This window comes from Dermacentor andersoni, chromosome 2, assembly GCF_023375885.2.
Source record: "Dermacentor andersoni chromosome 2, qqDerAnde1_hic_scaffold, whole genome shotgun sequence".
In the NCBI taxonomy this organism is placed as follows: Eukaryota; Metazoa; Arthropoda; class Arachnida; order Ixodida; family Ixodidae; genus Dermacentor; species Dermacentor andersoni.
In genome coordinates this window covers 56,515,011-56,540,564 of record NC_092815.1, presented here as the reverse complement: position 1 = coordinate 56,540,564, position 25,554 = coordinate 56,515,011, and the positions used below count along the sequence as shown (strand labels likewise).

Genomic DNA, 25,554 nt, shown 5'->3' with positions numbered 1-25,554 from the left:
TCCTAATCCCACCTATGCCCCAGGGTTTCTTGTATGGCTAGCTGTTCCTTTCCAAACTCCTGGGCTTTCCTCGAAACTCGTCCCAAAGTACGAAGGGAATTACCATGCCTTAGAGCGAGCGTCCCCGGTGAACTTTCTCATTGAACCACTTTCTCTAACTGACCACATGCGCCGACGTGGACGTGACCTCGTCCACGTGACCCGTCTCAAGCCCTACCATGACCCTATGCCTCCATACTTTTAGATCGTCAGGATAGCTTTTTCTGCGAGGGGCTATTGTGAAGAAGACGCAACTCCGTCCAGTAGAATCGCCAACGCTTGGCGCGCTCAGCTCGCGCTGCTGGCCGCTGCTATCTTTCTGGACAGTGACTCTCGCTGCTTCGCTGTTCGTACTCGTATATAGCGTCCTTGACCGCATTAACTCACCGCCAATAAACCTCTTATCCACACATATTTTATAATTCTATCCGCACGATGTGTTCACCCACGGCGCCCAGGTTCCATTGTTATTTTCGGGAAAGCCAGCGGGATCTTTGGGCTCGTGCTGCAATGGCATTCCTTTAGCTTCAATGACGCCGATGCGAGTCCTCAGGAACGTCACAACCTGTTAAAATAGTAAACAAAATTAGCGCACATATGAGTTACAGGCCGAGTTTTATAGAGAAATGAACACAGGTTGCCCTGGTGTGAGCTATTTCATCAATAAAAAATAAAGCACGAATTGCTGTAAACGCCTTATTATAACTGACTGCCCATTACGACGCACCTTGGCCATCCTGAACGTGCGTTACTTGAACAGTTACGTCGAAAAGTGCCAAAGGAGCGAGCCGTCGCATGTGACACTCACAAATCTGCAGATTTGACGGCACATGACCTGCTAGATTAGCTACTCGAGTGCTATGGCGCGTGCTGTACATATGCCGACTGAAATTGTGTTGTATAACAACACGAGTGGTCCAAACATAAACCACTTGTAGAACAGCTGTGCGTACTTCTTCATTGCATTTCCCTCTCGCCGACGGCATTTCTTCAGGATAATTATGCACTTGTGTACATGAGACCACATGTTTGCTTTTTGATTGGTTGCCTGTTTCCTTGTTCGTTCGTTCATTGATTGTTTGTTTATTTGTTTCTTGACATTAATCAAGTCATTTTAATTCTGAGTTCAATATCCCCTTATGTTTGAATGATGCGCTATTATCTAATTAAAATTTCTGTTACGATTCCGAGCAGACTTTCTGTTGGTACTGACCTCCGTATATAAGCTGGCCACATTGTTCAATTCGCAAGGATCTTCTATTATGTCGAACAGGTGAACCGTGCCGTTCGGGTAAAATTGTCCGCCGTCCGGATTGCCACATTTCAACGCCGCTCTTTCTCTCCAGTCCTTGGGAAACCTCAGATGCTCCCTTTTGTGGAAGCCTCTGAGGACTTTGGCTGCTATCGACTGGGTGAGCAACTTATCGAGGTCGTCGTACGGACGGACGCCACCTGGTCGAGTGTAGCGCTCACTCATTAATCCGGTACCATCGAGCACCAACTTGAAACGGCCGCTTCGCAGAGCTGAGTTGTTAAAAAACCGCTTGTCGATGTTGTAGAGCATCTCGACACGAGGCGAGCCAATTCCTTGAGACAGGTACCGCCACATATTAAACCCATCCAGTTCCCCTAGCGTGTCCACGTCACCTCCTGAAAGAGCATGCGTCGAATGAAAGTGAGATTAGCAGGCAACATAAGTATTGGAAGGGTAAGCTTAGGTTAAGCTAGTTTTTTTCTCAATATAATGAAAATAAAAGAAGTAGTCGCAACACACAATGGAGGTTCGCGAAGAACTGCCCTATTGAAAGCTGGGGCAGGGCACAACTGAGGATATAAGTACATCTTAGTTTGCTGCTCATGGGAATGGAATGGCGCGGAGTCCAGTGCTTGATTAGAAGAAACAGCGCGAGTAATGGCAGCTTGCTGAATTGACAGCGCCTTAAAGATGGGAACGTATCTGCCGGCAGATGATCCCAGAGCTTTGCTGAGAGTGGAGTCTATGTTCTGCAATACAGTCAACGCTCCATACATAACCAACTGCCTGCGCGATTTCAGCCGTTGTGTTATGGCGACAAACACCTATACATTTCTGCGGGCTAAGTTGACAACGTCATTAATTATGTTCACTTTTTTATTGCGACAGCTACTTACGAACCATGAAACCGCATGTGGTGTTTGTATTATTATACCTCCTTTCCGTTACGCCTTTGTCGTCGTGTCATGCCGTCAGTCCAGGCCACTTCGTCATCCAAAGGGCTAACCAGCTCTTCTGTGAAGCTTTACGCCAGGCTCCCGACATTGCAGTTCAACTGCACACACTACACACCTTACAGCCTAGAACCATATCTTGTCAGGCGCATCTTTCCTCGTCCCCACACGACACTTGCGCGTGCGCATTGCCTTCGATTACGGCACGCTCAATCGAACTCCTAAGCTTACTCTCTCCAACCCGCATCCACCTTCTCAGTGCTTTTGCAGATAAGCTCTCGCCCGTCTTCACTTCTTGTGGGGATTACCCCCACTCCCAGCACATTGTGTGGCATTGCCTCCTGCATGTTTCTACTAGCTGTCCTTCTTTGTCCCCCTCTTCGCCACCAGCTGCTTGCGTCAAACAAACAACCACTTTACTGGCGCAGGAGTACCTCGTGGAGCTTGTCGACGCTGTGTTAAAGAATCCCGCTTATTCACGGCGCATGCACATCATCTTGGTGGAAAAATCGCGAAATTTAAATGGGTCCACACGCTTTCCACAATCTCGTTGGCCTTGGAAGGGTTCCAGCGATTCGCAATGCACGCGGACGCGTACTGTTGCAAACCGTTTCGCATGCCCCTTTGGAGCTCGACCGATAGTTCCATGTTGCTGCAATGCCAGCGTGCGCCACGTACGGTTGAAAATCAGTGTCTTAAACGGGAAGCGGTGTTCGCTAACATGCGAATTGCCCAGAGAATAAGTAAAACGAATATATTGGGCTTGCGCGTGCAGAAATCATCGATGATAAATTCCACGGCAGCAACGCCGGCAGAAAGAAAACGGTGGCCTATATGCCAATACGTTAAAGTACAAGGCCATGCACAGAACTTCTCACCCAAAGGTCTGTGAGTGATACAGAACTTCCAAGAATGCGTTGCCCTGGAGAAGAAATCTTTATATATTCGCGATCCATGACCGCCCAACCAGCGCGTACTCAACGTGGGCGCACGTACACAAATCACCAGGTAAAAGCTCCCATACCGTTCAAACATTGTGCATGTCTCACGCCCTGTGGGAATCGAGGTTATGCGAAAGATTTTACTGGTGCACATGGCTATCTGCATTGTTTGAAGTTCCGCAAAGCGATGCCAGGTGGACCAACGTCTTTGTGTAAATTGAGTAGTTGTACATGTAGGTCGCGGCCGTGCGTGTCTATGACGAGATCACCACGTCGTCGACCACCTTGAACACGACGGTACGGCGGCAGCGACAAGATTTCCAAGCCGGCCGTTCGACGCGAGCTTTAGACATGGCACTTGGCTTTACATAGATGGTTCAAAAGCCTAAGCGAGAGAAACATGGATTGCGACGTCATCAGCGATTACGTGTTAGGCATTCGTTCGTACCTACCAATGGTTTAATGTGTGTTACGTGAAAACGACATTGGCATTTGTACTCCGGCAAATAAATGTAAAACACCGTTCACTTGGGTGATCATCAAGCCGGTTCAACGTCGCATATTTACTACGAAGCGCTGTGGAAACACGCCGTGGTTGCTCAGTGGCTGTTGTGTTGGGCTGCTGAGCGCGAGGTCGCAGGATCGAATCCCGGCCACGGCGGCCACATTTCGATGGAGGCGAAATGCGAAAACACCCGTGTACTTAGATTTAGGTGCACGTTAAAGAACCCCAGGTGGTCCAGATTTCCGGAGTCATCCACTACGGTATGCCTCATAATCAGAAGGCAGTTTTGGCACGTAAAACCCCATAATTAAATTTTTTAGGCGCTCTGGGAGGAAAGTACTTAGGAAAGTGAGCCGGTCCTGGAGATATTGCAGTATAACACGACACCTCAGAGCGCGAGCTATCACAACGAACGAATATGAGAAAGTGTCACAGGGTGCATGCGCCAGATTCTTCAAAGAGCTAGCTGTGGTTGGAACGAGAGAAGCCCCTGTATGACTTGTGGAAAGTCAGAAATAGGCAATAAAGGGAAAAAAAGATCGGGGCCTAATGGCTAGAGCAGCGGGCTGCTGATATCCACGGCAATGGTTCGATTCCAACGTCGTCTAAACGTTATATTCTTTTTATTAAAGCGAGGCGAAACAGAGACCAACCTATAGCTACCTGCCTGTTACAAAGTGCCAAGAATGTGGCGAAGAATGCTCATTAAAATGTTTTCAGTAGCTCCGGCAGAGTGCAGCTCACAAAAATCAAAAAGACGGTTAGTACCACCGAGGTCTTGGAGTGAGGAATATCACGTAAGGTGCAAGGAGTGTTATGAAAGAGAAAATTGCATCCATCGTAATCTAGAAAGACAGGAAACCATACTGCTTTCTCAGAAAGAAAGTTTCGCAGTTGAGCGAAAATGGTCCTGTTCCAGGATTCGAACCCGGGACCAACTGCCTCCTGGTTACCTCAGATGGTAGAGCGACCGACCCGGAGAGGCGTCGGTCCAGGTATGAACCACGAACCACGAAAAGCTTTCACTCACCTGCAAAGCTTTCTTTCTTAGAAGCCGATACTGGTTTCCTTGGTAGCTTCGTGCTCCATTCGGGCGAATTACGATTCCCATCCCCCCGCCTTTTTGTGATATGAGATGTTGTACTTGTTTTCCTTGTCTACCCACCGTGGTTGCTCAGTGGCTATGGTGTTAGGCTGCTGAGCACGAGGTCGCGGGATCGAATCCCGGCCACGGAGGCCGCATTTCGATGGGGGCGAAATGCGAAAACACCCGTGTACTTAGATTTAGGTGCACGTTAAAGAACCCCCGGTGGTCGAAATTTCCGGAGTCCCCCACTACGGCGTGCCTCATAATCAGAAAGTGGTTTTGGCACGTAAAAGCCCATAAGTTGTTTTGTTTTCCTTGTTTGTACTTGTGTAAATGTTGTAGCTTGCTGTCATGCAATGAAAACAGGCTACTTTAGTGAGCGCAGTCATGACGTCACCGTTCTTAGATCAACTGTTCGCTATCACGCTGCGCTCATCTACCTCCATACAATTTTATACTTAATACTTTTTTTCCGACACAAATAGATATTCTTAAGCTCTCCTGCTCTCTCTTCTTGATCGTATTAAGAACGTAAACTGAGAGTGCTAGTGGACCAACCGGCGATTGAGTATAGCGTGGGTAGCCAGTCCGTGATGTGCATGAGTTGGTCGGACACCCTGCGAGTGTTCGCCAGGAGGGGACTCCAGACGAAAGCGGGGACTCTGGTTCCTCCTTCCCACACCGTGCCCTTGGATCCGCGGAGGGGCCAGTTGAAGCTGCGGGTCGTGTGCATACCCCAAGGTTGTCCGCCATTGTCGCTGCAGAAGATGAGGATGGTGTTGTCGAGCATGCGGGCATCGCTGAGAGCCTTGAACACTTCACCTACAGACTGGTCCAGCGCGTCTACCATGCCTGCACATATATCAAATAGCAATGCTAGAGCTAATTCCAAAGAATCTCCTACATTCTGTCAAGCAGCTTGAAAATTGGACCTCGCGGAAAACATCTTAAGCGCCAATATGAAAATCACGTCCATCTTGTGAATTTAGTACATAGCTTGAAAGCCGAGACGCTGCATACACACATACAAACAACTGAAGATTTTACAAGCGACACGGAAACAGCCACAAGCCCATAAAACGCTTTTCTCGCAATGACAACATTAATGCTAATAGCATGCGAAAGATGCAGCCTTTGCGCAGTTGTTGTTGTTGTTGTTCAGTAGCACATTAACGTTCATTGCAGGGTCAATTCTCAGGAATGACGCCGAAGATCGCCGAAGTTCACCACGCTTAAATTGAGTGCTCTTGGGCGCTCCGTATTTATTTCTGCGCGGAACAGCATCCAGTCTGGTTCCGAGTTTTCAAGGCAGTGCGAAGCGGCGACGCTCTCAAGGTTTCCACCCGCGCTACTTGTTCGGGTTGCAAGTATCAGGTAAAAACGGCCGGGATTGCCACCGAGTCAGCGGTGGTTTTCATCACCGAAATCCAATTCGCAAACAAGCCACTTCTGCGAGTGACCGCTTCCCTCGAAATGGCTATGATTTAGCTCGGAGCCCGAATGATGCCGATCGCCGACAGCCAGTGTGTGTTCCTGCTGCTCCTGCACGTCAGTGGACAAATTAGGGTTAAAATGGCTTCAATTTGGACCATACTGTAAATCTTGGGATTATGCATTGAACACCCTCTCTCTACTGGTGCTACAAGAAGGTCAGTGGTGCGAATAACGAATAGCGCAGTGGTTTAACAAGGACAAGAGGAAACATAAGTTACCAAATTTATCGTTTTCGCAAAGAAAACTTCAGGCGTACCAGTGCGCTTCATACTCATACTTACATATGAATGTGGAGCACTCAGGTAGACATATTCGGAAGGCATATTTGACTTGTGCCTGCTTTTTTGGACAGTGTCTGGAGCAATGTCTGTCACTTGGGTTGCTCCGGTGAAAACATTCCAAAGGCCAGTAACACGCTTAGCGTGTACAATATGTAATTATTGCAGCGATGCCTTGCGCCACCTCATTTGTTTGCCACCGTAAATACCAAGCATTGTTCCTGTCATTACGGTACAAGATTTACGATTACTCACATCAGAAGACAATGCAGATATTACCAATGCGCTTTTTCTTCATTGACAAACGCTCGTTAGTGTGGCTTTTGCAGATGTCTACCAATCTCTGTTTGTTAGTTTCCTTGATATCCTCGCGCACGTATTGGGCCTCGCCGAGAGATTTGCTCTTTTCTTTGTGTATTATAACGATGGATGACGTTTATTTACATGAAGAATGCAAAGGTATCACTCAGCGAAAGCAGTTCACAGCGCCGCGCGCGAGGCAGCCCAGGTTTGTTCTCCTCGTAATCCAAACTCCACTCGCACGTTTTACTTCCCCGTTCGCAGACGATGCCCGCTGGGCGAGTCATTCAGATAATCGACTGTAGAATTGCTCAAGGAGCGCGACATGTGTAAGCTGTGCTTTCTAGAGCGGTGACCATTGCTTATGACGCGGAAGGTTACATGCGTAATGTCACTGAGGCGGTCGACAATCGCGAATGGACCGGAGTAGCGGGCCAAGAACTTTCGAGACAGACCACGTTTGCGGACCGGTGTCCACAACCAGACGAGTTCACCTGTAGTATAAGACACGTCACCATGTTCACCTGTAGTATAAGACACGACCCCTGATGGCAGGGGTCGTAACGGATCTTTGAACGCTAAAGTTCGGAGGCGTGCGATGTGATGCGCTTCTTCTGCTCGGTACAATGATTTCCACGTCTAGCGTAAACGGAAGAATCGTGTCGAGACCGCTGCGAAGAGTTTGGAGGGGAGCAGATAAAATGGAGGGTACCCTGTGGTCACGTGCTTCGTGGTGTTGTAAGCGTAAGTGATATAACGTAGTACGTCATCCCAGTTTTTGTGCTTGGAATCGACATATATGGATAACATGTTCGCAAGTTCCTAGGTTCTACGAGTCTGCTGGTCTGCGGGTGATACGGAATGGCATGGCGGAACTAGCAGGCAGACAGACGCATGATCGTATAGACAACGTCGTCGACGAACTGACACCCGCTGTCACTGATGATGACTCGTGGAGGCCCGTGGTATAGAATTTCAAAGCGAAGCATAAATTGCGAGTGTTCCTCAACTGGGCATCTTGAAATTTTGGGAAGCGATTTGACCGATTCCTATTGTGGCGATGCGGTTGGTGAGAAAAGCATGCACGTAGTTGTACGTTCGTTCTCCGCATCCCGTCAATTCGAGTTCCTCCAATATTGTTTTGTGCGAAATGTTATCAAATGCTCCCTTGAGGTCTAGTGCGAGCAGTAGTCTTTCCTCTCCGTGGGCGATGTTAGCTATAACTTCTTCTCTGGTCACTGAGAATGCGTCTTGACAGGATAGCCCCGTACGGAACCATATCATGGTGTTTGGAAACCATCTTATTTCTTCAAAGTACCGCTGCAGTCTTACTTGTACTACTCGTTCGTACAGTTTACCCACGCAAGACGCTAGAAAAATGGGCTGCAGAGCGCCTATTGAGGAGGTTTTTTTAGGTTTGGCGATCATGATAATTTTAGCGTTTTTCCATTCTGGGGGCAATCGGCCTTTGAGCCAGCTCTCTCCATTGAACAGTTCTGTGATTTTAGTCGGGACTCTAGCGTCCAGGTTCCGAAGCATCACGTTCGTGATGGCATCACCGCCAGGAGCCGAGTTTTTGGCGGCTGCTTGAGCTGCCTCAAAGACTTCTGCATATGCGAAAGTTTCATCTAATTTGGAATTGGCCTTTCCAAGGTACGGTCGCGTCTCGTTGGGGGCGTCTGTGTTTAATGGTGGTCCTATGTATTGTTCTGTGGCGACACACTCCGCGCATATTTCTGCGCACCCTCCGTCTTCTTATCTGGCCCAGCATAACACAGCTGCACGCGGGACTGCATGGTCGATAAAACATAGCGCCACCGCCACGTCACCCGAGGTATGCGTCACCGACGGTGGTTATAAAAACAGGCTGCCTGGCTGAGAAAGGCCGCCTTCTACCTTCCGCTACTGGGACGAACGTAGCGTTGGTATGCCCGTCCGCTGCCATCGTTAGTCGAATAAAGAAGCGTTACGTTTTTATGCTGGGATTCGTCCTTCGGCAGACACGACATCCCACAGTTCTTTCAGTTTCTCTAGTTGTTGCGCGTCTGTGCCTTGGAAACGGTCCGATATGATTTGGAGTCGTTTGTTGTTTTCCGTGCGTGTGCTATCCGGGTCAAGCATCCCACGAAGGATGCGCCACGGGTCAGCGGTTCCCAAGGTCCCCGAGAGGGACCCGCAGAACGTAGCCAACTCGTTTTTTGCTAATTCATCTGCGTGTTGTTGCGCCGGCTCCGCCAGAAGCGTTATGCGGGCACATAGCTGTTTATTGAGGCGTTGTATTTTCCTACGCTTAACTAATCTGTCTTTTGTCTCACAAGTTTACAAGGTGGGAATCTACCACGGGGGCCTCCTAAGTGCGCTTTATGGTTTTGGTAGTGTCTGTGTGTTGACCGGATGAGTTTTGTCCATTCTTGTATGTTGTCGGGAGTCTTTGCTGTGTTGAAGTTCCGTTGGAGCTCCTTGTATTTTGACCAGTCGGTTAATTTCTTTGTGCCAATTGTTCTACGTAATTTGGTGGTGGAGAGTGAGATGCGAATCAGATCATGATCACTCCCCAAGTTTTCATTTAGCGATGCCCACTGTGCACCTTTGATGTTTAGCATGTACGCGTGATCGGGTGTTGTGTCCGTGCACACGCTGTTACCTGGGCGTGTGGGCGTGCCTATGTGGTTTGCTGTCTGCATGCCGAGGTTCTCAACCGATTGCTCAAGTAGGGCTCCTTTAGGGGATGTGGACGCGTAGACCCACATTGTATGTGACATGTTGAAATCGCCCAATATCACCATCCGGCCTTTGGTTCCCGCTATGATCTTAATATCCGATAAGATTTGGGGTAGGTCCAGATATTTACTTTTGGGAGGGCTGTAAATGTTTGTTATGATGCTGTGTGCTTTGTCTCTTTTCCGCGGTAGCATGCTGATCGTTACGGAATTGGTTTCCCCGGTACGTTTGGGGAGGAATATCATTCGTTCCGTGATTACAAAGACGGCGCCGAATAAAACAACACACGAAGAAGGGAGACACGAGACAAGCACGTAGGCGCACTAACAACTGAGTGTTTTATTTGTTGACATAGTAATATATAGCTGCTGTCAAGGATCAAAACAACAAGAATAAACAGGGCAGTCATCTGCATCGCACAAGGAAGCCAAGATACAGAATAACTTCTAAGTGTCGCTCTCAAGATACGCCAGTTCCTTTGTCGAAAGAGAAACTGAGGCTTCACTGATAGAATCAACACCACGCTTTTTGATTTCAAGCGCTTCCAATATCTCCCTTGTCAGTTGATCATCAGCTCTGTTCAAAACACTGGTTCTATCAAAATCTGGGATGTTGACCGTCTATTCAAAATCGTGTGTTGTTTTATTCGGCGCCGTCTTTGAAATCATGCTTAACCAACTAGCCCACCAGCACATGCTCAGCGAATTCGTTCCGTGATTGTCTTGCTCACCAGCGTGGAAACTTTAGGATTTTGGGGGTCGCTCAGAACATAATAGCCCTGCAGTCGGACCAGTTTGGGCCCGACCTCCTGAAGGCATATTATGTCCGGAGCCAACTGACAAATTTTAATAAATTGCTGGAGGGCTGCCGCCTTTCTAGCGAAGGATCGGCAGTTCCATTGCCAAATCTCTAATTGTTCCGGGTTATGTGGTTTCGTTTTCTCTTTAACTATGGTAGCCATGGTTCCCACTCGTTATTTATGCTTTGGCATCTCGGTGTCCGAGCCGTCCGCATCAATTATGCGGTGGGCCGTCTTTGTTTTGGCCGATCCGGCGCCGACTGCTATGGCGCGTTTCTCAGTAGTTGAGGTTTTGGCTGCAGTTTTTAGCTGCTCCGTCATTTGTTGTTCGTGCTTCTCGATTTCTACCACAATTTGTGATTGGAAATCGAGGAGTTTCTGATTGACGGGGGTTATGATCTCGTGCTTTATGGATTTAGACGTTTCTGCCAATAATAGTTGGATTTGGGCCATTGCGGGTGGCGCTTCGGTATTTGGTATTTGCGCTGTTGGTGTTGGTGGTTTTGGTTCGCTAGGTGTGAAAGTGTTGGTATTTGAGATGATTTGTGTCGGTTCTGAGGCCGATTGGCTACGATCTGATTCGAGCTGTTGTATTTTCGTGTGAGGCGTTCCTCTAGCTCCTTAATTTTCTCTTCGGATCGCTGTCGTTTGCGTTCCTCGTCTCGAAATTTCGTGCGTAGTTGCGCGTTTTCCTATTTCGTAACCGGGATCTCGCTGTGTGTTTGGTGTGTGTTGCGGAGCATTGGGAGATACAACGGTCGCCCAGCTCACCTTGTGCTTTTGTGACTGCAGGTGCTGCGGGGGCAGTGGCGCTTGTGCGGCCCTGGACAGCTCCCTGGATGGGCTCCTACTTCTTTTCCCATTAGAAGATGTGGATTTGTGGTGATGGCTGTCTTCCTCATCCTCTGAGCTGAACCATCGCAGTTTCTTCTGGCCCACTCACTCTCGTGAGCGAGAATGACGGTTGGTGTTCTTGGAACGAATGTTCTTTAGTTTCTGTGGGCAGTTTCTGTGGGCCAGTCTCGTGGCCTGCCGCCCCGCACACGGCGCATTTGATCACACATTGGTGTCCAAGGCCGGGGGGATCCTTCAGGCCACATTTTTTGCAGATGTTGATGGGGTGCGGGCACACATCCGGTCGGTGTCCCGCTTGGAAACATTCCGTGCATATTTGAACAGTGGGCTTTTATGGATGGAGTCGCATATCTCCTCCCATGTAATAAGCACATTTGAAAAGGGAGCCACCGGTGAACGTGATGAGTGCGGTGGATGACTTGCCTAGCATCTGAGCTCATTCGATTTGAACTTCGTGTGTTCCTACTCGCAGGTTGGCTACTAAATGTTCCATGGCTGCGTCCACTGGAATGCTGTGAACCACATAGCATAGCAGTTGTCGGGGTCAGCTACGTATGTGTTGAATTGGTGCACGCGTCCATTCAATTCGAGTTGCGTGATGTGGCGGAGTACGTTGGCCACTTCCGTGCTGCTCACGGAATGTTCGATCCGGGGCGAGTGAGGACGATGAAATTCACGCCTTTGATTCTCTCTCGCTTCACGGGTCCATCTTGACTTTGACTGAGATAGTCTTGGATTTGTCGGCTTGCCTTACGAATGGCACTCACCAAGGTCGGTATTAGTATGTGTGATTCTTAATCTCTTTGTTGGACGCATGATGATTTTGACATCATCCTTTGGTAGTGCTGGCAGACGTTTGCGCTTTGGATGGCGGAAGCGATTTCCTTGGTTGTCGGCCACACCATACGGATGGTCGCCGCGTTTCCCTGTCGCGAAGTTTGCCTGACTAGGTGAGCCGCGTTGCTTCGGAGCTTGGGCTTCGTTGCCTTTTTCGTTCTTCTTGCGTCGTTTCTTAGCTCTTTGTGATTCTACTATGCGCCAACTACCGCCAGTGCGGTCGGCCTTTGTCCGGCCGGTTTCGATGAGGTCCTTGTCGAACTCGTGTTCCATCTGAGTGGATGAAGATTGTTGGTTATAATCCTTCGGTGAGTGCCCTGAGGTGGAGCACATTGGTGCCGGTGTTGTGCCAGTAGCGGTCATAGGCTCTTGAGAAGCATTCTGAGGCATTTTCTGTATCGTTGGGGTGGCAGCGGTCTCACAGACCACGCCTAGGCGTAGCGAACGCCGTGCGTTTCCGTGAGCGTTCTTGCTGCGTTTGTTACCCGACGCAGCTGCGCCCACTTCGAATCTTCAAACTTCAATATTGAGGTAAAAAATTCGCCTACCGATTTGAAAGTGATGTCCGGGTGTAGATCTCGTCGAGTATAACCAAGAACCGATATCTTGGTTGTTGTCCTACGGTCATTTGGAACAGGCGTAAAACGGTTCTCAGTGAAGCCGATGTCAGGCACGTCTGCTCCGTCTGGCCCCCTCTGTCGTTCAGCGATGACGAACTCCCTGGCACATGTAAAACTGACGTGCGCTTTAGGAAACAAGCATCAGGCAAACCGAGGAGTTTGACCATAAACCTTGTATTATTGATGACGCTTGAAGGGGCACCTGAACAAACTCAACATATGCGATGATAGGGTTTAGGTTGTGAACAAGAGAAATTTTACCTGTTGGGCGCCTCACCTGCGTAGATTGTTCTGTTCTTTTCTCCAATGTATGGAAATTTCTCCACGTTCTCCTGCGGTGCCTGAAATGTTTCAGGCTCTCCAGCGCCGTGCGGTGACTGGTGACTCAGAAAGAGAAAGAACGGCTGCGGAAGCAAAATCAGCGTGACGTTTTTTAACGTACATTCAACGACTCAGTGGCTGCAAGTATAGGCATGCGTTAGTGGCGTATGTCTATTAATTAGTGTATATTAGCGGTTAAAATGCTGCAATGTATTTTCCTCAGGCTAACTAGTAACATACAACACAAATAAAAAGCGAGTGAAGAGAGGTACAAGAAAACCAAGCTTTGAACAGATGAAGCATAAAGTGAAACTTTATTCTTATAAGTTAATGCATAAATGCAACTTATTAAAGTGAAATATAAAACAGCAACTAAATTAATCGACGTACACCCGTCAATGTCATTGCGCAGGTAAGTCAAAAGAGTAAATGTAGAGGCAAAATATACTTTAAGTTATCTTCCCTCGGGCTGGGATAAAGCCAGTTTATTTATTTGTAAGAAAGACCGATTAGCGGCATTGTTGTCTCTAAGGGTGAACGTTGTACAGGGTAGCTTTTGGTATGATTACGTTAAAGCAGGTAGAAACAAAAATACGTGCTAATAAAGAATGATTCTTTTATCACGTTCTCGTATTCTGGCCTATTATATAAATTCGCCGTTGAAAGATCCCAGCTGTGCACCATATATTTTTTTTTCTGTTCTTAATATTCCTTGCGTTTTGCGACACTGCCATGAGATGACGTCTACCCACCTTTGACCTATTCCTGTTCTGGATGAGGTACTGCGCTCTTTCCGTGAACAATGTCGTTGAATAAGCGCCACTTTCGGAGAACAATGGTTCCATGTTGAGCCAGAAGTCGACGCCCGTGTGGTTTTCCTGGAATAAATGCAGAGACCGCTGCATCTCGCACACATTACAAAATATTACACTTTTACATTGGAGCGTTGCCAATAATGTTTGGCAATAATATATTAAGCCTCTCCAAACATACACAGTGCATTGAAGGAGATAAAACATATTTCCTTTCATGCATTTATTATGTGACTTTTCTATCATGTGACATTACGACGGAATGAAACTACTTGTAAGTGTGCAGACTGGTTCCACGAAGTTAGCTACTTGTGGGACGAATTTAAATATATTTGTCTCCACTCCAAATAAAATAAGGCAAAATCCATCGGTCACTCCAGACAGTTCACAAGGGACACAAATTTCAACGTTACAGTAATTAAACAAGGAATCATTTTTCAATGTTCAATTACCTGAAGCAAACACTTGCACATGACATTCGAATCTGTAGAGAACATCACTTGTCTAATATACTTTTCACAGCTTATAAAACCGCTTCCGGAAAGTTCTGGAGCCATCCTGAATCAAGTGCACGTAAGATGATTGACAGCATCTAAGTGGATTAGGCACTGTTTAGGGACAGACATGAAATAGCTGCCGCATTGAATGTGTACTTCCCAACGTGTCTTCCCAATGTGTCTTCCCAACTCCGGAGGCACAATACTACACGCCCACGAAAAGCGTGGATGACGTGAATCCTGAACTTGTAGCTAACGAAGGTGTTTTTCATATACTGCTAAGCCTTACGCCAACAAGGCTTCGTGTGGACCAGATAACATACCTGACGCCTTCCTTTACCGCCTTCCTGTGCTGAATCACGTACCCGGTTTCTTCTTACCACCATTGATTCCTCGCTCTCAAGAGGCATCGTTCCTTCAGAGTGGCGGTCACCCCGAGTCATATCGGTTTTTAAAAAAGACGATCGTACCCTTTTAACAAACTAAAGACTAATTTCCCTCACCTGCACGTCATGGAAACCTTTAGAACATTTAATATCACATTCAATCCAAGAGTACCTTCTGGAGTGCAGCATTTCAACCTGGCTTTCTGAAATCCCATTTCAACCACTCATTTTACTAACGAGATAATGTTAACGGTCCCGTGTCGCAGAAAACCCGATGTCGGTGTCGCCGTTGTCGGAGTTGTCCATGCAGGAAAATTTCCCTATATATTTAGGCAAATGTATATGCCACTCCTTGCTATGACATGCGGTATTTGCGGGTTATATTGCCACACCATTCTATCACTAAATATGCTCATACCATGTATAATATTCTTGGCAAAGTTATTCCGCGGAATTTTGAGAATGACAACCAGAAACAAATGTCACGAAACAAAACACCGACATCGTATGCCTTTCATGTTTAGTCTTCTCAAACTTAAGTATTAAAGTGCGAAAGAATAACAGAAACCTAAAAAAAAAAAATTTTTGGCGTGGCCCCCGCAAAAGGCCGCATTTCTATTAGAAAACTCGCCTTTGTGCATAGCGTTCGCCACCAGCGTTTCCCGGTAAGTCTTACGGTTACACAAGCTGCAGTTGCCGGGAAGCGTGAGCAGCAGTCGGGGATCTTTGAGTGCTATCACGTTCCACTCTTGAAGGTGAAGTTTAGGCATACTCCAATTTTTTGTGCTGTTCATTACGTCGCGTGCATCATCAACAAAGGTGGTCGAATTTGCATTATTTTTCTTGATTAAAAAAGTTTTTGTCGTTGTTCTCTAATTAATAAGTTCGACAGTATTGGACTGCTAGGCACTTTAGTCAAATAGATCTGCTGCTATCTGGAAACACTGACACCGCTTGTTGATGCTGATGGCCAAAACTCCTATCACGTACCTATAAAATGTGGTATCCCGCAAGGGAGTCTGATTGAACCGCTGTTATTTTTAATTTATATTGATGATTCGACTAAATGTGTGCTTGAGAGCGTCAGTATTCGCGTGTTTGCAAATGAATTTCTACTGTGCAAACCGGTTAGCAGTAGAAATGACCAAAATGCTTTAAATGAAAATGTTAGTGATGTGTCGAAGTGGTTCACTTACTAGAAAATGAAGCTAAATCAGACAAAAATTGTCTTCATGCGGATTACTAACAAAAGCCAGCCACTTGAGCATCTCCATTCAATTAAGAGTATTTCCCTCATCCGCACCGAGAATCTTAAGTACCTCGGTGTTACTTTCACAAGCTGTCTAAGTTGTTCATCTCATAATAATCGCATATGTGCTTCGGCACCTCCCAATATAGTATTAATTCACCACGAGTTCAATAATTGTCTTTGTTCTGTCAAACTGCTTGCGTATAGCATAATGATACGGCCTCGGCTAGGATAAGCTTGTGTTGTGTGGGACCATTTTGTTAATTCCCATACCGAAGAACTCGAAAATATTTAGATTTGCAGTTAGCTTTATATATAACTGCTATGGCCTTATGATTATCCAAGTCCACTGATGAAATCAAATAACATACTGTCTTTAGAATCTCGCAGGAACCTTGCAGAATAAAAATTGTATATAACTTGCGGAATGATAATTTGAAATATAATTCTAAATCTTACTTGAAGTATTGTCAACGAGACCTAAAAAACACTACCATCCTTACAACATAACTCCCATATTTGCACATACTGATTTCTTTAGGCACTTCTTCCCAGAAGTGATATGCCACTGAAACTCAATGCCCCGTTACATATTCAATAAAGATGACGTGCACTTCCCTCTCCTGCTTATTTTTTAAGTAATTAAGAATCATGTTCTTCAATTTTGCAGGGTGCTGTCTGCTGTATATTATAAAATATACGTTCTCTCTTATTTTGTTGTGTCTCAGGTAAGCAAACTTAAGCAAATAAAAATCTTTATTTTGCATTCAGTTTCACTGCTTTTTACGGAATTCATATTTCACTGTGTATAGAATCGTTGGCTGTTTCTGAAAATTGTATTCCACTCTTGCTTAAGCCAAACGTGGTCTACAGTGTGATTAAATAATTAAATAAAACAAAAAATATTTGACAGTTGGATAGGAAATGTTTCGTAAGTCGTTCATTCATAGTCTTGAACAGTTGCTCGCTTCAACAATTCAGGCCACAAAGTGCACTTTCGTGGGTTGGCTTTATCCCAGCGCACGCCTGCAGTATAGCTTGCGAGCATCAGCTGAAGGCGCATGATGTGCGAAAGCTCCTGTCTTGCACTTGTTTCTTCAACCCTCTCCTAGTGCAGAGTTTCCTTTTTTTCCGAATTGATATGTTTGACACCAGAATAAAATTTTCGAGCAAATAGTCCGCAATATTCTGTGTAACGTTTTCGAACGGGCGGTCAGTATCGTTTGATGCGAATTCCTTTGCTTTACAGTTTGAAATCATTAGAATGCATATCAGTGCATCTGCTACGTCAAATAACGTGTTCGTATTACTTTAAATAGAAGTGAACGTGCCCATTCATGGAACACGCGCCCCTTGCACAAGTCCACGTACGTAGGTTATGCTGTGCGTGTAGTAGTCCTCTTCTCCGTTGTAGTATCCGTAGAAACTGTCAAAGCCACGGCATGTCGGAGTGAGGCTTGTCTTGTAGTAGCCGATTCCCCACTGCATTGAGAATGTGAGGGAGAGAGGCGGCCACGTCTAGTGTGCTACTCTAGGTGGATGTGATGATAAATGAAGTGATACACAGAAAGACATTAAGTTCAGCTAGTTGCTATAGGTATTCATGTTAGAAAAAAATCACTGCCCCTTCCAGTCCACGAAGATGGTCCAAAAGCGAAGCTGTGTTAGTTACGCCGAGTGTTACACCATGCAAGTAAAACTTCGCAAGCAGTCCATACTGTAAGTCTTTTGTTTCACCATTGTTTCACTTCATTTTCGCTTTTGCGTACTTCGCGTAGTAAGCATGCTTTTCGAGCGCAGCCATTTAAACTCGGCATCTCTGGCGCGAAGCTCGCGGTCGGCCGTACGAGTACGAACCCGTTCACGAGCCAACTCTCGCTAACGCTCACAGTAGGCAGCTTCCTCCTCAGGAGTACGCACTACTCGTGGTCTTCCAATAGTTATAGCTAGGATGGAATTTGCATAGCCACTAATCCAAAACTCCGTATACTGGGCGCAAGGCCCGTCACTGTATATGCTGGCGCTGCAATTGTTTTGATGATTGGTTGGATTGGTTTGACGATGACGTGGTGACCGGCACCTCTTGCCGGCAGCCACGCCCTCTTACTGTCGCGTTTCGATCGCTGGTCACTGTTCGTTGGCCGCAAACGGCCAGCATAACATATGTTTCTTTCGCGGCAAAGTGGAATCGATTGTCGATAAATTCGATGTCGATCTGACTCGATCGCCGAAAATGTACCGTTTGACAACCATATAAGATTCGCGTGTCATATTGCATTCTCACATTCTAAATCCCTTTCCCCTTGTTGAGATGCTCTTTTCATCTGCCGCTAGGTCACGTGGCCCCTTTTTAGCGAAGTCCGACAACGACGGCACAGGGTCCGCATAAACAGTTTCGATGTAAAACATCACCATTACATATTCACAGAGTGGAATCGTTGTCATTTTTGCGTTGCAAGTCTGGCGTCGTTGTTCGTGCGGAGGTGCCCGGGCTCGCGATTGTCGTTTTCGTTCAGCATCGCACGAACGTTCTTAGTCGGTGGTCGTTTCGCGCCGGCGCCGTTTACATTCTGCTTGCTGTTCCCTCCAGCGCTCCTCGTACGCATGTTGTTCTTCCGGTGTACGAACTATATGTGTGCGCCCCATCGACAACACAGCGTTTTTTAGCGCCGATACCTCTCCTGCTTATATGCTGCGATAACCTTGACGTCACGCTATTTTTCAGGGCGAGCGTGCTAATTTGTTCCGCATTTTGACATCTAGGCCACCGCACTGCGTCCATATGGGTTTGTTGGAAATGGCTAAATCCGTTTCTGTTGGCGGACGCCGAAAAATCTACGGAAGGTTAGTCATATGGAGCTTTCACAGTAAAATGTTAGGCGTGGATATACGGACACAAGAAGGGGGAAACAGACAACACAATGCCGAATATCAATTGAAGGGGTTCCACTGTGGCGGAAAAAGAAGGTAGACACAGACTGTATCTGCACATGCTCAGGAAGGGGTATCGCCTCCCGTCAAACTTATCGGCGCAACCTCAGGAGAGGCAGCACTAACCGTCAATGTGGGGCACGCTTGGCCAACGGGAAAGATAAATCTTTAGGCATGATATTTCATTTTTATGTAAGGTAATCAAAGCCTGGCTAACGCATGCACTTCGGTTAGTATTAGTATGTCAATTCTGGGGTTTTACGTGCCAAACCCACAATCTTATCGTGAGGTATGCCGTAACGGGTGCTCTGGATTAATTTTTACCACGAGGGGATCTTTAACGTGCCCCTAATGCACTAGACACGGGTGTCGTCGCATTTCGAGACAGCCGAAATGCAGCCGCCACGGCCGGGACTTGATCCCCTGACCTCGTGCTTAGCCGCTAAGCCACCGCGGAGGGTTAGCCTCAACCATAAGACGCCCTTCTTCGTTCTTATGTCTCAATAAAACTATACTGTCCTCAATGTTTCGAGCACATTACAATCGTGACAGGTCACGCAAAGGTTAATTAGAGGGTTTGCCTCGGCTTAACGACATATTATGTTCAAGTAATCTCTGATTGATGCAACAGCCTGCCTACCCTTCATAAGAGCGATCACAGCCTAAACGAAATTTCTTTACTATGACCATAAAGCATGATGTGAGATTGTTGGTGTGTTTTACATTGCACTTCGCGGGCCTTCTTTTGCCATCCACTCACTTTTTTTTCTGCACGGTGGCGCATAGCTTCCCTAACCTTGCGACTTCCGTATGTACAACGCCCAACCTCGTATCTACTACATATTTTCTTACGTCTGTGCGACAAGGAATGGATGTAGGGAGTACCCACAACTGTGTTCTTATTCTCATTACTTTCTGTAATTATATGCAAACTATAAAATACAATGAAACACTTCAAGCATCCTGAAACATTGGTTACTGCACCGCGAGGATAAACTAGCTGCTGCTAATAAGCGCGTACCTCGCGCGTGAAAGTTGACGCTCATTTCGTGCACACGAGACTTGGCGAGAAAGGATTAAGGGAAAGAGTGGGTATTTCAATTTTTAGAACTTTAACGCCTTTCGACTAGTCGTTTAACAATGGTTTTGATAACTTCAGACAGTATTGGTAACATACCCGGTTATTCCGAAAGGCCAGCATAATCTCTAGAGATTATATTCTGTTATGCGTGGTAATTATTTACTCAACTTTAAGCCCCCGCATACTACTTTGAATTCTTTATTTACCGAGGCAATCAAACCTTCAAATTGATGACTACAACAAGGAAGCTAAGTAATCATGCGCGTTGCGAAAAAATATTTAGTAAACGGTCAATCCAACAGCGGTTTAAATTATTATCAACCTTACATAAGTAAACATCGTTCGTTAGAAGGACAGCCTTAAAAACAATGCAAATTCCAGAATTGTGTAGAAACACACCGTCTTTCCACCCTACTACCATTTACCTTAAATACAGGGATGAAATTTTCAGGAAAACACCCGCTGAAACACCCCATTAGTCCGTGAAAACTGACTGCTGAATTTGCTCGTTGATACACTGTTTAACACAGCTCGATAACTCGGCATTCGGTCGACAGTAGATAGAAGTCTTCAATGTACATACTGAAAGCTAAAGAACTACCAGGAATATTTTTTTAGAAAGAGAGCGACTGACTTGGAGTTAAGTACACCGAGCGCTTCTGAAAAACTGTGAAGCTAAGGAGTTCTGTAGGTAACTAAAAATACCAAACTACCTAGTCCTTTTCTGCAAAACAAGCACTAGGAAAAGAGTCCCCTATTGATGGCTTTTAGCCCAAAAAAGAACCGTTCCAAAGGTTAACAATTCAGTATTCTTGTCGCTGGAAACAATCTTCTCTATCGTCTGTCTAAAACTGACCTTTCCAACGAGGTGAGTTTCGTATCCGATCTCCCTGAGATACTCGGGCAGAAGGCGCACGTTCAAAGGCAAGCCCCATGGGTCGGCTACGTCCACCGGGAGCCCTTGCAACCCTGCATGGCACGGGTAGGGGGCCAGTGTGTAAGTGAATAGATTTTACATGCTGGTTTTCACACTTTTACCAGATCGCTAGTTCGCACCCTTTCATTCCGGTTGGTCAGCAAGAACACAGGGGGAGAAATAGAAAGAGCAACAAAAAGAACTGTAACATTCTTGTTGTGTTCAGAAAACTCGAAATATATACGTTTTTCACGTCCCCTGTTTAGTAATCACGGATTATTAGGCTTTCCTTTCCTTCAGTTAGTCCTAAAGTCCCAGGTGGCTTAACATTCTTACTAATTGTCTATGAGTTTTGTAACCCCAAAATCATGTTAGCGCTCTCCACATGTAAAGGGATGGCAACACCGTCGCATCGTGGGAAACATTATTCGCATAAAACGGTACTTCCGCCTTCGCTATCCCGAGAGGCGAGAACCCGGTGTCACGAATAATTGTTTCAGGATAATGGCTTTGTGAAATCACTGCATCTCTTTTCCTATCTCTCGCGCATATATACATACGCGCCAATGCTTGAACACAGACGCGTGCGCATGCATATGCCATTCATCTTACTTGTTTTTGTTTTTTTAACAGAAATCTCACCTGTTCGTATGGCATACAGTCCGGTCAGGAGGGCCGACCTCGAAGGTGTGCAGGACGGCTGCGCGTAGAAGCTGTTGAGTATGATGCCGTCCGCAGCCAAGGCATCCAGGTTTGGCGTGGGAATCTGAGAGGACCCGTGAAAGCTGACGTCGTCCCATCCCTGCGATCATCACGAATGTTAACGGTGAGTGAGAACATGACTGCTGCTCATACCCACAAGCACGCCAAACAAGCATTCGCAAAGTATTCCTGGCTATGTATACGGCAGCCTTGATTATGCATATCTCGTAATTTATGAATCTATGGGGAAAAAATCTACAGGAATGACCTCTTAGCCAATTATTTCCAACTCAGAAAAAAAGAGACGCTGAAATGAAGATTTTCTGTATCCAGCAAGAGATCTTAATAGAAACACAAGTAGCTAGCCCCGTTAGTGTACGTTCGCTCACGCCACTTTATTTGTGCCTTATGGCTGCTTCGTCCATAGCTGTGAGCTCGTCAGGGGCTTGTTCCTCTTAGCAATCCCAGCAGCAGTGGCGTAGCAACGGAGGGGGGGGGGCCGTGGGCCCCGGGTGCAAGGGGCCAGTGGGGGGCGGGGGGTGTCATATACGTCTGAAGACACCCGGAAATTGTCTATATCCTTGCCTTCCTTGACTACACCCGGGGGGGGGGGGGCGGGGGGGGGGGCTGACAGAATACCTACGGGCCCCGAGTGCTAGACGACCTAGCTACGCCACTGCCCAGAAGAGCCGTGTTCTTCTTAGCATTCCTCTTAGTCCCACAGTGGATTGCTCCATTAGTACTCCCACCGCACCAATCTCGTTGTGATGCATCAGTTTTATAAGTGGAGATTCCAAGTTCGAAGTCAACTGTTTCATATTAGCAGTGCCATTTCGAAATAATAGTGATCGTTAACAGGAAGCCACTATGGCAAGAATGATACTCATATATGGAAAGTACCTATAACACTGTCGCTATGAAAGCAGCACTCAATTTGACTGCCTTTTTATAGGTACTGTGATTTCGAAGCATTTTAAAGTGTAGTAAGGCACATTTATTCAAGCAGGTGAGCAATATAACCTGCGCGATATCTGGTCAACATTAGCCGCCGCAGCAAGTTATTTTGCATCTACAGGACATATATCTCTGTAAAGTTCTAAAAACAGGCAATAATTACAGCATTAATTGGTTAAATATGACTAGCTATACCGATATAACAAGTTTCCGATGAAATGGCCGTTTGAACAAACTAAAAACAGGAACTTCGCCAAGACAGTAGAATCGACAATTCGGACTAACGCTGAGAAATACGCCTACGCTGTTAGAGGTTATAAGGCTGATTGATATCGGCGGCGAGAAGTTGTCGTGGCTCCTTTTCCTGATTATCGTCACAGCCAGGACGACACTCTCTCCGGCGTCCTGGCTGTACGCCGTGAAAACTGACAAAATGGCCAAGCACAGTGATTTTATGAGGGCTAATACACTGGGATTTGGAGAGTTCACTCGAAGGACTGCTCGTCTGTAAACATCGATAACTGCCGACAGGCCTGTGAGGTAGCTCTCAGGTGTCGGTGAAAAAACGATGATATCATATCTAGCTAACAAACACAGGTGGACGATTTGTAGCCGCGCAGGAGAGAGTCCATCATTCTATGAAATGCTTCTTGGGCACTACACAAGCCGAAGGGCATCACTTTAAATTGAAAAAGTCTATCGGGTTTAACGAATTTTGTCTTTTTGTGGTCCAAGTCATCTACAGAAATCTGTCAGTGTCCTGACCGTAGGTCAATGGAAGAGATATAGGTAGACCCTTGGTGACACTCGAGGGTGCCGTCAAATCGCGGCAGAGGTTAGATGTCCTTTCTTATAATTTTTTTAACGTCACGGGAGTCTACGCAGAAGCTCCAGCTGCCTTCCCTCTTTACTAGTACGACCTGTGATGGTCAGATACTGCAGGAAGGTTGAGTGATGCCTTTCATCGGCATTTTTTCGACCTCACGCTGCATCACTTGCCGTTGTTAGATATGGAGCTGTTTCCTGCGCCTACTTCGAGTTCCCCCAGACCACATCGAATCGCAGCACAACTGATTGAGAAGCGCAGAAACGCGGAAAGCACATTCCAGAGGAGTGCTCGAGCAAACAAGTTGAAGGCCACAAGTTCACGTGCAAACAAGTTCGTACGCCGCCGGTAGCTATTCACTGCTTGACTCTTCCAGAAAGCGAGGGGATAGCCCGGCACTGTTGGAAGTAAAGTGGGTTCCAAACAAAGACGGCGGTATTGCGCCGGGATGGCCAGACGGCGGTAATGCGCCGTGACAGCCGGACGGCTGTGATGTACCGGGAAGGCCCAAGCGTCCCCCTTCTTCGCCTTTGAAGAAGGCATTTGCCACCACAGCGGGGTCGTACCACCGGGAGTAGGTGGGCCCTCGGACAATGGAGCCCAAGCGTCCCCCTTCTCCGCCTTTGAAGAGCGCATTGCAAGTCTGCAAGGCAAGACCGCAGAGAGCCGCCGGGTGTGACACCGCTACACGGGCGCAAACCATTGGCCGAAAATAGCGTCATCTGAGCGGACTCTCCCATTGGCCGAACATGACGCGACTACCAGTCCTCGAAGGGTTTAAAAGAAGCATTCCAGAGAGACCAGAGCATTCCCGGATTCACCTCTCTCGAACTTCTTGCCGCGGGCCGCAGCGTCCGAGTTGCTGCCGGCCCGTAATGACTGTACGACTGTTACTTGACTCTCACCTCTCCGTATATAATGTAAAATAAAGCTCCCAAGTGTTTTTCATCCCGAAGTCCGTCCCTTCAACCCCTACGCCGTTCACCATGGGACACGCGATAAAGACGTTGTCTGATGAGGCTGGCGTCTCCAGTATGGATCCGGTATCCAAGTCAAAGAAGTCGAGATAAGGCATGAACATGTGCCTGATGCTGTCGCATGTGCTGGAAGGAGGCCAAGCGCGATCATCTTCGTGATGTTTCGATCGGCTGTACTACGTGAAGTCGGGAATGCAGCGGGGAACGACACATCGCCGGCCGCTAATACAGAAACAGCATGCTCATCGATAGAATGGATGATGGCCAGAGTAATGCCGTCTGGGATAAGTTTCACAAATCCGCTTAAGTTCAAGATACGAAGGCAGGCACGAGTAGTAATTGTATGGGTAACGGTGACATTGCTGGCCAGTGTAACGTCAATAATCGCAGTTCGGGGGTAATCTTCATTGGGAATAGCAGGAAGAGCCGTGGGTTCACATGCTAGATGAATGTCATACACGGAACACAAACATGGTCGACGTGTGGTTGGAGCGTCATAGTAGCGTGGTAGGTAAAAGTGAAGCCGGCAAGTTCCACAATCAATAAGGGCGGAGTGGGCAGGTGGAATGTCCATGCGGAGGATCACTTGATGAGGGTGGTGCTGGAGCACAGCGAGTACTACTGCCGCCGTGCAGCGGCCGGCGGTACTTATTCGTGCGAAGCACATCCCAAGGACGGGAAGTGTTCCCCCGATGGCTATGCTAATAGGGTGTCTTAATCTGGGGCATAGTCTTTCAGTATCTAGTTATCAAAAAGTGGCTTTAAATTACACTTTCCCACAAATGTATTTTGTTTGGTTTTGCAGGTGGTACATCTCTTTTTTCTTAAGAGAACCTCGATCGCCAACGAAAAGCTTTTGCTGCATATGTCCACGTCCCTTTCTGGGAAATAACAAACAATATTTCAAAAGCGCATTTCAACTCTGCAATGATATTTAGCGTGGGCTTGCCGCTAGTTCCTAAAAGGTGCACGCACAGAATCTCTTGTGTAGATTTAGAGGTAAAAAAAAGGTCACCAATTCTCTGAGTGCCACTTCTTAACATGTTGGACTCTAGTTACCCAAATCACAAGTAACACACAACATTATCTACAACAATTAACTTACCAAGTCGTCTGCCATAATGAACACAATGTGAGGCTGCCGTTTGACACGCCCTGCTGGCAGCAGCAAAAGCAAGAGTACAATGCAAAGCATTCCAGCCAATGCTACGCCAGCCA

The 25,554-nt window shown here is 46.8% G+C and overlaps 1 protein-coding gene across 1 annotated transcript; it reads right to left on the bottom strand.

Moving 5' to 3' along the window:
- Positions 1–463: 463 nt before the first annotated feature.
- On the bottom strand, positions 464–25,554 carry LOC129380190 (arylsulfatase B-like). Its single transcript, XM_072286129.1, has 9 exons — positions 25,442–25,554; positions 21,520–21,679; positions 20,818–20,930; positions 17,321–17,431; positions 13,758–13,883; positions 12,962–13,088; positions 5,339–5,632; positions 1,253–1,689; positions 464–604 (listed from the first exon to the last, which is right to left on the bottom strand). The coding sequence occupies exons 1-9, from the start codon at positions 25,529–25,531 to the stop codon at positions 464–466; spliced, it is 1,599 nt and encodes a 532-aa protein (XP_072142230.1). The 5' UTR covers positions 25,532–25,554.

What these genes read in the sequence shown, in the direction of transcription:
- LOC129380190 (XM_072286129.1), bottom strand. Translation starts at nt 25,531, where the DNA reads ATGCTTTGCATTGTACTCTTGCTTTTGCTGCTGCCAGCAGGGCGTGTC. An exon ending in ACTGTATGCCATACGAACAG is followed by an intron (nt 20,931 to 21,519) that starts GTGAGATTTCTG and finishes CGTGCCATGCAG; the next exon opens with GGTTGCAAGGGCTCCCGGTG. An exon ending in CACGCTATACTCAATCGCCG is followed by an intron (nt 1,690 to 5,338) that starts GTTGGTCCACTA and finishes ATGCTCTTTCAG; the next exon opens with GAGGTGACGTGGACACGCTA.